This window comes from Lates calcarifer, linkage group LG20, assembly GCF_001640805.2.
Source record: "Lates calcarifer isolate ASB-BC8 linkage group LG20, TLL_Latcal_v3, whole genome shotgun sequence".
In the NCBI taxonomy this organism is placed as follows: Eukaryota; Metazoa; Chordata; class Actinopteri; family Centropomidae; genus Lates; species Lates calcarifer.
This window is the reverse complement of record NC_066852.1, coordinates 9,264,080-9,277,408: the sequence shown is the minus strand read 5'-3', so window position 1 is coordinate 9,277,408 and position 13,329 is coordinate 9,264,080. Positions and strand designations below refer to the sequence as shown.

The 13,329-nt window shown below is 41.8% G+C and overlaps 1 protein-coding gene across 2 annotated transcripts in view; it reads right to left on the bottom strand.

Annotated features, from left to right (window-relative positions):
* Nucleotides 1-7,036: 7,036 nt before the first annotated feature.
* The window catches only part of flrt1a (fibronectin leucine rich transmembrane protein 1a), a 40,754-nt gene continuing 34,461 nt past the window's right edge, over nt 7,037-13,329 (bottom strand). For both annotated transcript variants that reach the window (XM_018692423.2, XM_018692425.2), the window contains exon 3: nt 7,037-12,222. In XM_018692423.2, the coding sequence (XP_018547939.1) occupies nt 10,088-12,145 (2,058 nt within the window). In that variant the 5' untranslated portion in view covers nt 12,146-12,222 and the 3' untranslated portion in view covers nt 7,037-10,087. The remainder of the gene's footprint in view (nt 12,223-13,329) is intronic.

The window sequence follows — 13,329 nt, the reverse complement described above, 5'->3', positions numbered from 1 at the left end:
GCTGCGTCCGCATTAATTAGGCCAGATCTCTTTATCAAGATGCTGAGCACTGAACTTGAAAAGAGATTCCTATCCTGCAAGTACACTGGTGTAGAAGCCAATCACTTCCACCAATGGTTGTTTTTTTTTGTGTCATCAGAACCACACAACAAATTTGAATTGGCTTCCAAATGTGTAGTTTAGTCATCTCTCCTTTTCATTGAGACAGACAGAGGCCAACCTTTTCAGTGAGACAGAATTAGTCAGAGAGGTCTTATTATGCTGTTGTTCGAGGTGTGTACTGACTCACTCTCTGGAAACCTGCGTGCTTGATAAAATCAGATCCTGCTATCAACATCCTCGGCCTGCTGCTGGCTCAGGTTTTATGTTTCTGCTGACTAACTGTTTGAGTCCAGTTTTCCAAATCCTTCACCGCCAATTGTTGCTTGTTATGAGTGGAGATGAAGAACAGGGGTAGATCCTGTTGATCCATGGTGTGGTGATTACACTGATAGCTTTGAAGCTGTGTCCCTTCATGTATGGGGCAGGGGAGAATGCAGGGCTTTGCTGGCTATGATCTGTGAACTCCCTGGTTTCATATAATGTCCAGCGGCTGTCTCTGAGTTAGTGAGCCATCTGTGACTCGCATCACCCTGTGGCTCTGTTAGGCCAAGTTTAACCAAGCTTAAATTGCACTTGGCCATTCAATGTCAATGTCACAGTTAAAACAGACATCTGTCATGCTGGAACCCTCTTCATTTGTTTAGATTGTGTACATCCTTTACACCTTGACGGGAAGTGTAAAGAGTAAAGGATGAAACCACAAGGATATAGTTGTTTTTAGTGCAGATGATGACAGTGATTTGATCAGTGTAATGGATATGTTCAGTCAGAGCTGAAGGAGATGAACCATTAAAGTGATGTGTCGGTATCACCTACCTTTGAGGAGTTTGATCAGAATGGCTTTGTCGACAATATCAGAGCAGCGCTCAAATCTCAAATGATTCAAAGTAACACTCTGCTAGATCTGTCTTGGACAGAAAATAACTTGATATAAAGATGAGTAGTCACTGTGAATTTGTCATAACTATTTCTCTGACTCAAAGACTGTTCATCTCCAGGGAGAGATCAAACTGTTGAGAGATGGACCTACTTTTTAGATTACACCAAATGCAAGCTTTTTACACAAATTGGGAAGAACAGGTGAGAGGCTAAAGCGCTATTCTACATTTTCAAACGCAAGCTAATTGCAGCAATTGGTGACCTCTTTTAGATATCCATTGGAGTCAGTGTCAGTGATGAGAGATGTTGTTTCCTACAGGACCAGATGTGAAGCTTAAAAACAGTACAACAGAGGTTGCTCTTCATTTTATGAGGCTATTATTCTTGTTGCTGCCTGATAAATGCAGACTGCCAACATTTTTAGCAGCCACTCCTTTCATTGTTAAGTTTATGTTAGCCCAGTTAGATTTTTTTTTTTTCATAAATGAGACAACCTGATATGAATTATATGTTAGTGTATGAGAAGATATGAGTTTATATTTGAGCGTACCTATAATGAAAGGGTGGAGGAGTTAAGTTAACAGATGGGCTGACATGTAAATGTCTATCAGAGAGAAGGCATTATCCACTGGAACTAGAGCATTGAAAATCAGTGGCTCTTCTACACTTACCCAGGGTACTGCCAGTTTTATCTTTCCAAGAATGTGCAAGGACAAAAGCAACAGGAAACATCCCGAGTGGTGCAATACATTCACTGCATCCTAAGAGAAAATTTGAAAATGTTTCTTTCTCTCTACAAAACAACAGTTTGCTGCAATGAGCTGAAATTACTGTACAGTGTATGATAATAAACTGAATAAAATATCCAGCATTAACAGTCTACAGCAATACTAGCATCTCTACTGAACTATAGCAGTGCTTTGAGCTATATGCCAGCATCGGTATGCTAACATGCTCACAATGACAATGCTAATGTGCTGACGTAAGGCGTGAGCATGTATAATGATGTATAATGAGTGTTCACCATCTTAGTATAGCTTGTTAACATGCATTCACTTATTACCATTAAAATTAAATTATAGGTTTAGCTGAGGCTAATGAGAATGTCATTAGTTTTTATTTTATTTAGTCAGAAACCTAAGTATTGGTAGGTATATACAATTTTGAAATGATTACATTTACCATGAGAGGGACATCACTGCCTACACCAAAGTGGTGGACCGACTGACCCCATAGTAATGTAAGTAAACACTATTTTAGAACAAAACCCATCCTCTTAGAGATGCTATATGTAAGTTTTTGCTATTGCTACATAGCCAGCGTTAGCATCAACAGCTGTTTACTTACCAGTCTAGAAGAAATATTGCAAGTTCAGCATCAATTTTCATTCCTTTTTTCACCAAGAGCTGTCTCCAGGGGTGGAAAGCAATGCAGATGTTTATTCTTGTTTTGCTTCTATTTCTATCATTTTTCTTCTACTGAAATTAGCATGCTATATAGCTAGCTTTGTACTGTCCCATATCATAATGCCACTTTGTGATAGTGAATTACTGTAATGTCCAGTTTGCCCTAAGTTCAACATGAGAGCATGAAAAAGTAGCGCTGTATTCTAACCTCTCGCTGAAGCTATTGGTAACAGCTGATAATGGTAATCTTAGCTATGCAGTGATAACAAAAACTTATAACACCTTTAAAGAACCTAAATTAATTTGTTCATCTCACAGCTCACATTTGATCACACAGTAGGGAGACATCCTTTCTACAAAATATTTATTTTTTTTACCTTCAGTGAGACACAGAGTCCAACAAAGGAAGTAATTTACAAAAACACACAGGAAATATGGTTAGACAAAAAAGACAAAATGGTGCTCTCCTGCTAACATTCACAAAGGCTAGCTTTTGAATAAAAACAAAATCCTGTTTAAAAACCCCTCATCTGCCTGAATACTACAATTACAAATGCAGTCCAATGCGAGTTTGGCTGTGGGATCATGTGTAGGTCCATGTGTAATATGTAACACTGATGAAGTTGTAATAACGACACCGATGAGCACCATTTTCCTAAATCTTGACAGAATTTTAAGAAACAGATTCCAGCAGCTTGCTTCATTTGTGCTCTTTATGATTATTTTTTTTATTCTGGCCACCCACACACACATACATGCACACACGCAAGCACACACACACACTGCCAGACCATCACCACCTGTCTACATATGCTAACTGCTGGTCCAATCCCTGTAACAGCAGAAACACTAAGAGTGTCCAGGTTGTGTATATTCTGCCAGCATGCATAAAAGCGTTTTCTTAATGAAATTTGTTTTATTAAGTGATTCCTGTAGAATGTATTTACTATCCAGAACAACTGTGTCAGTGATATCCCCCTGATCTAATTGTAAAATAGCTAAGCTAAATTGGTTTACAAAATGTAATTTTATTCCAGTCTGGAGCACCACCTCAGTAATTTGAGCCACATCACGGTGATTACTACCACTTCAGAATAAATAGCACACTTCATACAGATGTTAGGTGAGTACCTACAGTAGATTTGTGCTGCAACAAATTTGCTTTCAAATACTCTGCTTCAATCCACTCAGAGAAAATTTCTCACACCTACACACAAAAATTATGTCTCAGTTTCTCTCCTACATTAAGTAATTAAAAAAAGAGTGCAAGCTTAATGGTAGTAAATCAAGAAAATGATATGGTATGTCTGCAAGTTAAAGCTGAACACATTTCTGAGAATCTTTGCCACAGACTGTCTCTGAGACAAGAATAACAGGAGGGGGCTGGTATAGTATTACTGTGGGATCATTGTGCAGTAATAAAATGTCTGAGAGCAAGAGACCCTGGCTGAAAACTGTTGGAGTATCATATGAAGAAAATAAAGTCACAGGCTAAAATAGAGAAAACACATACTGCAAGACCTTTAAACATAAAAGCTGGACTGCTTTTAGGTTCCTTCCGTTTAGGCAACTGCAGAGCTTTATCGATAAACCAGCATCATATTCAGCAATTAGAGCTCAGTCAATTTCGAGACAGGTTCAACAGAATATACTACAATGTTAATATACAACACTGAGGTCCACTACCTGGTTCAGTAACACCAGGGAGCTCCAGCTAATAAGCTTGGATATGTCCCTCACAGACAGGGAATATGTTTGGCTTCCATTCTGCAGTTGTCTGTTTGTTCACAGACATCAAGGCTGTTGGTGCATGACCAGAGTCAAGAGTGAAATGGCAGTCCAAGAGGTGACTTTCCAGTGCCACTGTCATGATGGGTCCTTCCTTCTGCCCAGTGGATCATAGTTAGGTTCTTCCTGTTGCAGAGTGTACTCAATGTTCTCCAACTCATATTTCTTTAGAGTCCTTCTTCCTTTCCAACCTCTCATGTGTCTCTTTTTACAATCATTTCCCAAGATACACCAATATGGCACAGAGGCTATTTTTGGGACCTTGGACTCTCTATTTATACTACAGGGCAGATTTTCTGATTACATGAACCAACAAGAGAAAAGAAAGGTCTTCATATGATCTTTGGCAGTGAGTTGCAACTACAGTACTTCTTTGAGGTCCTGTAGTTGACTATGTTGCTTACCCTGGAGAGAGCCACCGATACAGTTTGCCTCTCTGCTGTTAGGGATTGTGTTGTGAGTGTAGCCAATACAGTCCTCTCCTCGGGATCTTAAGGGCTCAGACAAGGCGTTCCTTCCTAAATCCATGCAGTATTATATTACGCTTATCTGAGATGATCAGATTGCCAGCTTATCAACCCTTAACTGTTGAAATCTTGGAAAAACATTATTAAACCATCTGCGTTAGAAACCAAGCAAGCCCATCTGCTGTGAGACTGCTCAACAACTCCCATAGCCAACATCTCCATGATCTCTTTCTCTGCAATATCCCCCCTCTGGCCTCATTTCCAATATCATATTTCTCATATTTCATTCCCCTGGTTTTTTTTTTTTTTTTGCACTGCACAATGAGATTTGCAGAGGAGGGTCTTAAATTGTCCAGGAGTGAGGCAAGAAATAGGTTACCGCCCAACCTTCAGGTCACAGTTGTTTGAGTTGTGATCCAGCTAACCATGACAATAGGATACTCTTTCATCTCTGTTTGCACAAAAGGTGCTAGAGAGGAGGTGTGCTCTGTCCAAGACCAGCAGAGACATATGTACTGTTGGCAGTGACACCTCCCTTGGTGACCATGAGGCCAAAGAGGGCTTTCCTTTAGAGAAAGTCTGCAATGACCAAAGTATCATCTTTATTAATCATCCTACTTAATGCAACCCCAGTTTACATATTCCACCTCTGATTGTTGAATATAATCTTACTGATTTCTTTCTTGATCCCCTGTCAGAATAAGCCTCCTCTTATTTTTTTTACTTTTCCACAATAAATTGGTGTCTTCAAATGAGAAAACTATGATTATCCTTGTTCAGGTTTCTATGACTTAAAAGATTTAGAATTACAGTCCTACACAGTCAGACTTACAATGGACAGTTGTCAATATTGATGCAGCAAAACCTTAGATATCACCTTTTCTATTCCATGCGTGCTTCCTCATTCTTCTTCACCAGCATTGCTGCTCCCATTACGCACATTCAAACTCAACTGCTGACGGCTCTGAAGGAGATTTGTGTGTGTTATACTACTTGCAGCTAATGTAGCCTTGAGCAACTAGCCTCAAGCAGAGATGAGGAGCCAGCTACAGAGATCTGACTTTAATGTTTAAAACTGGTGAAGTTCACCCTTTAAAACCAGCCCAAATTGCTCATACAGGAGGTGGTACCTGCAGGTTGTAAATGCTTTCATGTACGTTGATTATTTAAGCAAGTTTTACTTTGGCTGTATGTGGCCAGAGTCAGTACATGGGCAGGCAAAGTAAAGATGTGATGAGATGCTTTTAGATGTTTTGTTCCTACTTGACCTCTCATTCAGAGACTGACAGAGACGGGATGTATAAACCTTATGAATTCCAGTTATCCTTGAAATGATTTAACTTGTATTGGGTTGACTCACAGCTCCAGCTTGTTGAGGAGGGTCTAATCCAATCAACTTCTGTTGCTCTGCATGGGGAATTCAGCTGCCATCACAAACTGTTCGACAACACTTAGCAACAGCAGTTACATTGTTGATCCATGGTGATACCCATCAAATCTCTCATAGGCCTACCACACTCCCATAAGTGTCCACAGTAAAAAAAATGGCAGGACTGCAGTTCTATGGCAATCAAATGAAATGAAAGTTTTTCTTGAAGAAGTAAAATGAAACCAAACAAAACAAAACAATGGCTGGAAAGTAACAAAAGGAGGCTCACTTCCTGTGGAATTTCAATAGTTTGTACCACAAGTTCACAGTTTGTGGTTCTCTTGAGCGCCTTTTCAGTCTAACACCCAGTAATTCCACTATTCAGACCACAGACGTTAAGAATAAGCTTTGCTCTGATACAGCCAAACACAACGTGACTGTGGGTACACAAAGCTGCCAGTGAATTCACCATTTCTACTCAATCAGCTTCACTGTTTACAAGCAAAGTTGCAATAATATAACTGAAAAAGTGCTCTGCTTTTTGCCATGCACAATAGCAAAGAATAAATTGTGGATTTTCACTTCACATTAGTACGTGCATCTATTTTTTGGACACTCATTTCAATTTACAAGAAGTGACTGAAATATACACTGTCACAAACAAATGTGAGGATTTGTAACACCCCATGAAAATCATGTATTTGTTGATCAGTGGCTTAGCTTCCTTAACTGCAGTGATGTAGATGTGCACTCTGGGGTGTGTCAGCACACTGTGACATCACTACTGGGTGTGGTTACAGGTTCGACAGAGCACACTTCATTTTTATACTTTAAGTTACTCTTGAAAGTCAGCAGCTTTCATTCTTTAATTACGGTATTGGCTGACGTATAGAACAACCCTGATTACAAGACAACCTCCCTTTTCCATCATCAGCTTTCAAGACTTTTTGAGGATGGAAAACACTTTTACACTCATCCCGTTGGGAAAGTTTCTCTGAGATACCATGATTCCAAGGAGAAGCGAGTCATGAGTGAAGTCTTTTCTTGCATGTAAGTGAAACATGAAATACAGTACTATGTAAAACCCACATTTGTGTATTAGTCTCTCCTGTCAGACAGTTGAAATCAAAACAATTTTCACTGACATCATCTTTCAGACTTTTTGAGGTGTGACAGCTGTAATTCTTCACTGTTTGACAGATTTTATCTCTGGTTCTTAAAGAAGCAGCAAAACACATTACACAGGTTAAAATGACCTAACAAAAGACTTTTAGGCCAGACTAACTCGGAAAGAAACATGTGAACATGAAATGGTCTAGTCCATGAATTAAAGACAAGCCCCACTTTTTCAAATTCAATCTCTAAAAAATAAAATGATAACTGACTTGGACTAATTTGTATTGAAAATGAAACAACTTTGTTTTCCTTCCCTAAATGAAGCAAGTTCCTGTCTCATAGATGGATGAGATTCAGAGGTCACTGAGGCCTTTCAAGTGAACTGAAATTTCAACCTAGTTGAGGCTGGTTGCTCCATTTCATCTTAAGTGTTCTGATGAAGTTGTTCATCTGGAGTTGGACTCATTCAGCCATGTGCAGTCCCAGGCTGCATGTAAATGCTACGTCACCAAGGGCAGCGGCCTGTTGATGCTTCTCAGCTCCATCTTATAATCTTAGCTGGTTCCAGGTGTCTGGCTTCAGGCTGCAGTTGGCCGTGTTTTATCCCAGTGTTGCTCATCAAATGAAAACAATATGTAGGTCTAATTTTTAGTACGCTGACTCCTTGGGATAGAAGTTTATCTCCTACTCCTATCTCCATGCAAGGTTATTTTCAGGTCAAGAAGTTATAGTGGGTTAGAAAAAAAGTCAGTCTCCTCAGGCATTAGGTGAAATGACAGGTTGCAGTAATACCAAGATTATAAAACTTTTTATTGATCCCCTCTGAAGATGAACTTATAAAGCAAATTCCACACATATCTCAGGTTCACATAATTTTTTTACGCAAAGTTATGGCACCATTACTTTCTATATTTTGACCAGAAAAAATACTCATGTGGCTGTGGCCATGGTATTATTTATACAAATGATGAGGAAGTACGTGTCTTGAATAGACCCACTATAAAATACCAATTACACTATATCAACATTCCCCAAAATATAATTAGCCAGGCCAGTAAGATGTTATTTGATTAAGCCAATGATTTTGGGTGCAAGATAAAATATACATTCCACTGACATATTGTCTGAGTCCAGTGTAAAACTCTGGCAGACAGCAAAGTCAAGGAAGCACAATTGGTTTCCCCTTTGGAAGCAACACAGTGGTAAACAACTGATGGACAATATTAAACCCAAGGGGAGAAGCTGAATATGAAAAACAGATTTATGCATGGGTGAACTCCAACGTGCCACAGCCATCTATTCTGTATCTTTGTCCGTGCCTAGAGATGTTTCTTTACTCTCCGTCTCCCCTTGCCGTCATTACATTTATCCCTGCTCTCTACTAAGTGCTAATACATTTACATTTTTAGTGCTGCTCAGTAATAAAAGAGGTGGAATGAGTGGAGGCCTTTTACCTTTGCTAAAACAAACATCAATGAACTCCCCTTACTGAGGAGTCAATCCACCTCCAAACTCCCCCGCCAGTCCATCCACCCACCCACAGCTTGGCCGCTGCCCCACAGTGCAGGTCAACAGTGTTGCGGTTTGAGTCTCCTCAGTTCTCCTCAGTTGCACTCACAGTTCTTGCCCTCATTTCAAAGTTCACTCACAGAAGTCTGCCTCTCACAGGAGGCTCCACATTAGTATTTTGTCCTGTCTGGATTCTCTGTGAACACTGTCATCACTATAAGAATGTGGAAGAAACATTTTATAACCATAAGTCATCAAATGAAGTCACAGGTTAAGCACACAGGCACAAAATGGGAAAAGAGGGACTGAGGTTGGTTTCTACCGTCTCAGTGGGCTGACATGCTAGTCTTTGGATGGGGTCTAATTTTCAAATTACATATTATAAACAGTCTCAGAAATTCACTCTGCTGCATTTAAGAAAACATGAACTGGGAGACAGCCGTCAGGATGTTGTCTTCACTTCTCATATTTTGTTGTTAAGATGAACCAAATCCACTGTCTTCACCAAAGCTGGGTTTCATCAGTAATGACAAACATGAATGAGAAAATTAAAAAAAGCCATTTTAGCAGAGACAAAAACCATCACATAAGGAATAAAATAAATAAATAAAGAGAGCTGTGCAGGATTTGATTACTAAACAAACCACTGATAAAAATAGCAAAGCGTTTTTCAAACACAGCCCAGTCGGTATCTAAGTAAATTATCTACACGCTTGTGCTGCATAATCTGACGCAGCACTACAATACTGATCTCAGGTGAATGATCTCGAGAGGTATAACCAAGGCCAAACAGCCCTGATAAGATCTTCAACCTGCCAACTAATGAATAAGGTAATAACAAGCCTACTTTAAGACAAGTGGTTATTGGATCGTTTGAAATAGAACAATTCACAGCTTTACAAAGCCCTTTCCTTGGATAGCTGGTAGGGCACATCAATATAGTTGAGGCATTTGGAACAATGAGTTGATAAGACTACATACTGTGTTATGATCAGTGAGCAGGAAATGAGTACCAAAAATGTCTGTTCCTCATCATTTCTTAATCCCTTTAGAACTGACTGCTGTGGCTCCCATGTGTGGAGGAGGAACTCTACCTGCACCTAAGCTGAGTTTGACCTTTCCACAGTGGATACATTCTTTGTTTACATGTCACAGGGAAAGAGCAGAAAAGAAAACATACACAGGCCATTACTAAGATGGTGAAGAAGTGGTCAGCTGTGCATTTACACCTGGGGCACAGGCTGCTGCTTCCTGCAGTGAACTGTTCCCACATGGTTTCAGTTCCAGTTAATCACATACAGTACTTTCAGTGCATTGAACAGCAGGTAATTTGGAATGGGTGACCAGAAGAAGAAGGCACAGAGGGGTGCTTCAGAAGTGTCCATGCGAAGGGAAATTGTGCATCTATACAGTTTACCGATAACACTGTGAACAGGATCTGGTACAGTACATCATGTGTAACAGTAGTCTATATCTGGGATTCCTCCTTCTCTATAGCCACGGTTGGTGCCATGTCCTGCATTAGAAACATGGTTGGCACCTTTGTACAGGCCAGTGCCATTGGAGGGGAATATGGTGTGAATGATGTAATCCTCTCGTAGCGGTTTAGGCTGCATTGGCTGGCAAGCCGCCATAGGCGTCATCTGGAACCCCGGGCCACGGATCTCCAAGATGGTATTGTCCTTCTTGGTGCCTGACTCGATGTAATCATCATAGCTTTTGCTTTTTCGAGAGCTGCTGCGAGTATAGTGGTCACGAGAACACAAATGCCCAGTCCTATGTCCGTACCAACAGAAGATGCCAAAAATGAGAGCCAGAGATACAATGGCGGAGGCCCCACCAATAATCCCTGCCAAGGGCAGCGCTGTCATTTGCTGTGAATCCTCATCCTCCTCCTCCTCCAGTGGGGTGAGGTCTGACGTTTCAGCTTTTGCGCACACCAAAGCTTCATCAGAGTCAGCATCTCCAGAAATCCCCCCTTTGCTTTCTGAACTGGCAGGCAAAGGCACCATGCAAATGATGTAGCTCGAGCGAGGTTGCAACGAAGTGAGCAGGTACTCTCGACGGTCCCCCCGGACCAACGTCTCCGTGATTGATCCCATAGCATTCCCAGTGCCCAGTCGGAGCCAGCTCAGTCTGAAAGAGGAGGTGGGCTGAGCCACGCTCCAGGTAACACGGACGCTGTTGTGAGAGAGAGGCTTCACATTGAGGGCCAGGCTCTTCCCAACAGCACTGCTGCTAAGAGTGTAGTCTAAGCCAGAATCAGGAAGCCCCAGTCCAGGTCGTTTTGAGCGAAGGGTGAAGAGAGAGCCTTGTGGAGGGGTGTGAGTAGTAGAGCTATCCACTCCACCTCCCCCCACTCTGTCTCTGGTCCCTGCTGTCCTCACCACCTCACATTCCTCCATTTCACTGGTAAGGTCTGTCAAAGCCATGTCTCGCACTCTATCAGGTCCATGGCAGGTGAGACCTCTGACAGTGATAGAATTACCACGGGCATGCAGCCAATCATATAACCAGCGGAGGTTGCAGCCACAGTGCCAAGGATTACCTCGCACCAGCAGCTGACCCAGGCTGTCCAGGTCTTTGAACAGTCCCCTCGGCAGGGTGGTCAGATTGTTTCCTGACAGGTCTAGCCTCTGGAGCCTGCGCATGCCATCCAAGGAACCACGTGGCATATGAGTGAGGGCATTGTCCTGTAGAGACAGGCGCTGCAGATGGGCGCTGGGCAGATTGACAGGTGGGGTTTGGAGGGAGTTACGGACTAGAGATAACTCGGTCAAGTTGGAAAGGCGGGAGAATGTGTCATCTGCAATGCGCTGGTTTGCCAAAAGGTTCCCATCCAGGACAAGACATCTAAGTGAGGTGAGGCCTCGGAAGGCATGGGTTGGGATAGTGGAGATTCGGTTGTCATCCAGACGCAGCTCTTCTAGAGATGCAGGCAATCCTGAGGGGATACTAGACAGATGGTTGCGTGAAAGGAAAAGCAGGCGTAACCGTGGGTTGTCAGCAAAAGCCTGATCCTCAATACTGACAGTGGAAATAGAGTTGTCATCCAAGTGGAGCTTCTCTAACAAGGGCATCCGAGCCAGCGCACTCCGAGGAATAGTGCGGATGTTGTTGTCCTGTAAATGCAGTTCACGCACGGATGGTGGCAGGTGCATGGGGAATTCATCCAGTTCGTTATCATAGAGGTAGACCACACGGACGGCAAGATGGCGCTCCAAAGATGTGGGCAAGCCTGGGTTGTTTATGTGGTTGTTCTGAAGGTAGAGGACAGACGCAGAAGGAGGCAATGAGGGGATGGAGTTCAGGCCACGATCATTACAGTAGATAAAGTCCTCATCGCACCTGCATACAGATGGGCATATCATGTCCCTGTCTCCAATGTACCCTTGTATCGTGGCTGCAGCAAACTGAAGCATACCGGCATGTAGTGTCAAGCAGAGAAACAGCAGGAAGAGCCGAGCCAGCAGTTTGGCCACTCTAGCAGGCGCCATTATGGTGAACATAAGCACTGTCTCTCTTTCCCAGGTCTGTGGTTAATCCTCAAATCCTTGATGGGAGCTGGAATCCTGTGACCTCCACCCTGAGGGAGAAAGAGAGATTACAATCAGCACTGACGCACAAATGAATTAGTTAATGGTCACAGGTGATGGCACAACTATGTTGATTTCAGTGGAATTTTAATGAGCTCAAAAATATTCAACAGCTTCACAATATACTTTCATTCTCTTATGTCTCAACAATATTAATATGATAGGAACATGCTACAATTATCTTATCTAAACAGAACCTATAAAGGCATCATGCTATTATTTTTCTCACAATTAATAAGCATATCATCAGGGAGAGGTGTGGACATGGCTGGACCTGTGAGGATTCCCATCACAGCCTCTGACAACATTCTGCCACCCAGCCTAAGCCGAAACGGCACAAAGACAACTGCACAGCAAGCAATAATTACGTTGAATTAGCAACAGCAATCCAAGTTTACAGACAGTTAAAACTAAAGCTTGATGTGTACTGTACTGAATGTTCAAAGCAGAGTGAATATTTAGTCTTAGGAAAAGCAACTATGGAATTGACAAATCCAATCCTACATTTAGAATTAAGCCTTGTGCATATGAAGTCTTGAGAATGCTCTCCACGCCTAAATTATTTAAGAGATCTTGAGAGGCCCCATAACTCCATTAGGAGTTGCCAGCAGATGGCTGCATTAGCCAGACAGAGCTGAAGATACTTTTCATTATCAAGAAGGAACAACATGTTTCAGCTCAGAGCCACAGTCTTCAAGAGCTAAATTCTCATCAGGCAGTCAGGATGGCACTGGGCACTATAAAACTTCATGACAAACTTCTCCACAAATCATGTCCTCTTGATTTAGTTATATTGTATTAATTAAGTACAATAAAATAGTAATGGAAAGATATAATTTGCAGCAGAATGCAGATAAAGTGACAACTAATTAACCATAATTGTGCTGTACTCAGGACTTGATTGGCATCATGATTTGTTGTTGTTACTGATGGAGTGAAAGATGCCATAACAGTAAGTACAGTATTGACTACAGAGATTTGGAAACTAGTAAATTGCAACACTGTGTCAGTGACAACTTGAGCCCATCGCAGTCCTCAATAACCAGGGCCATTAGTCAACCCGTTAAGGCCCACACCGCAGCGAACATAAGCAGGCT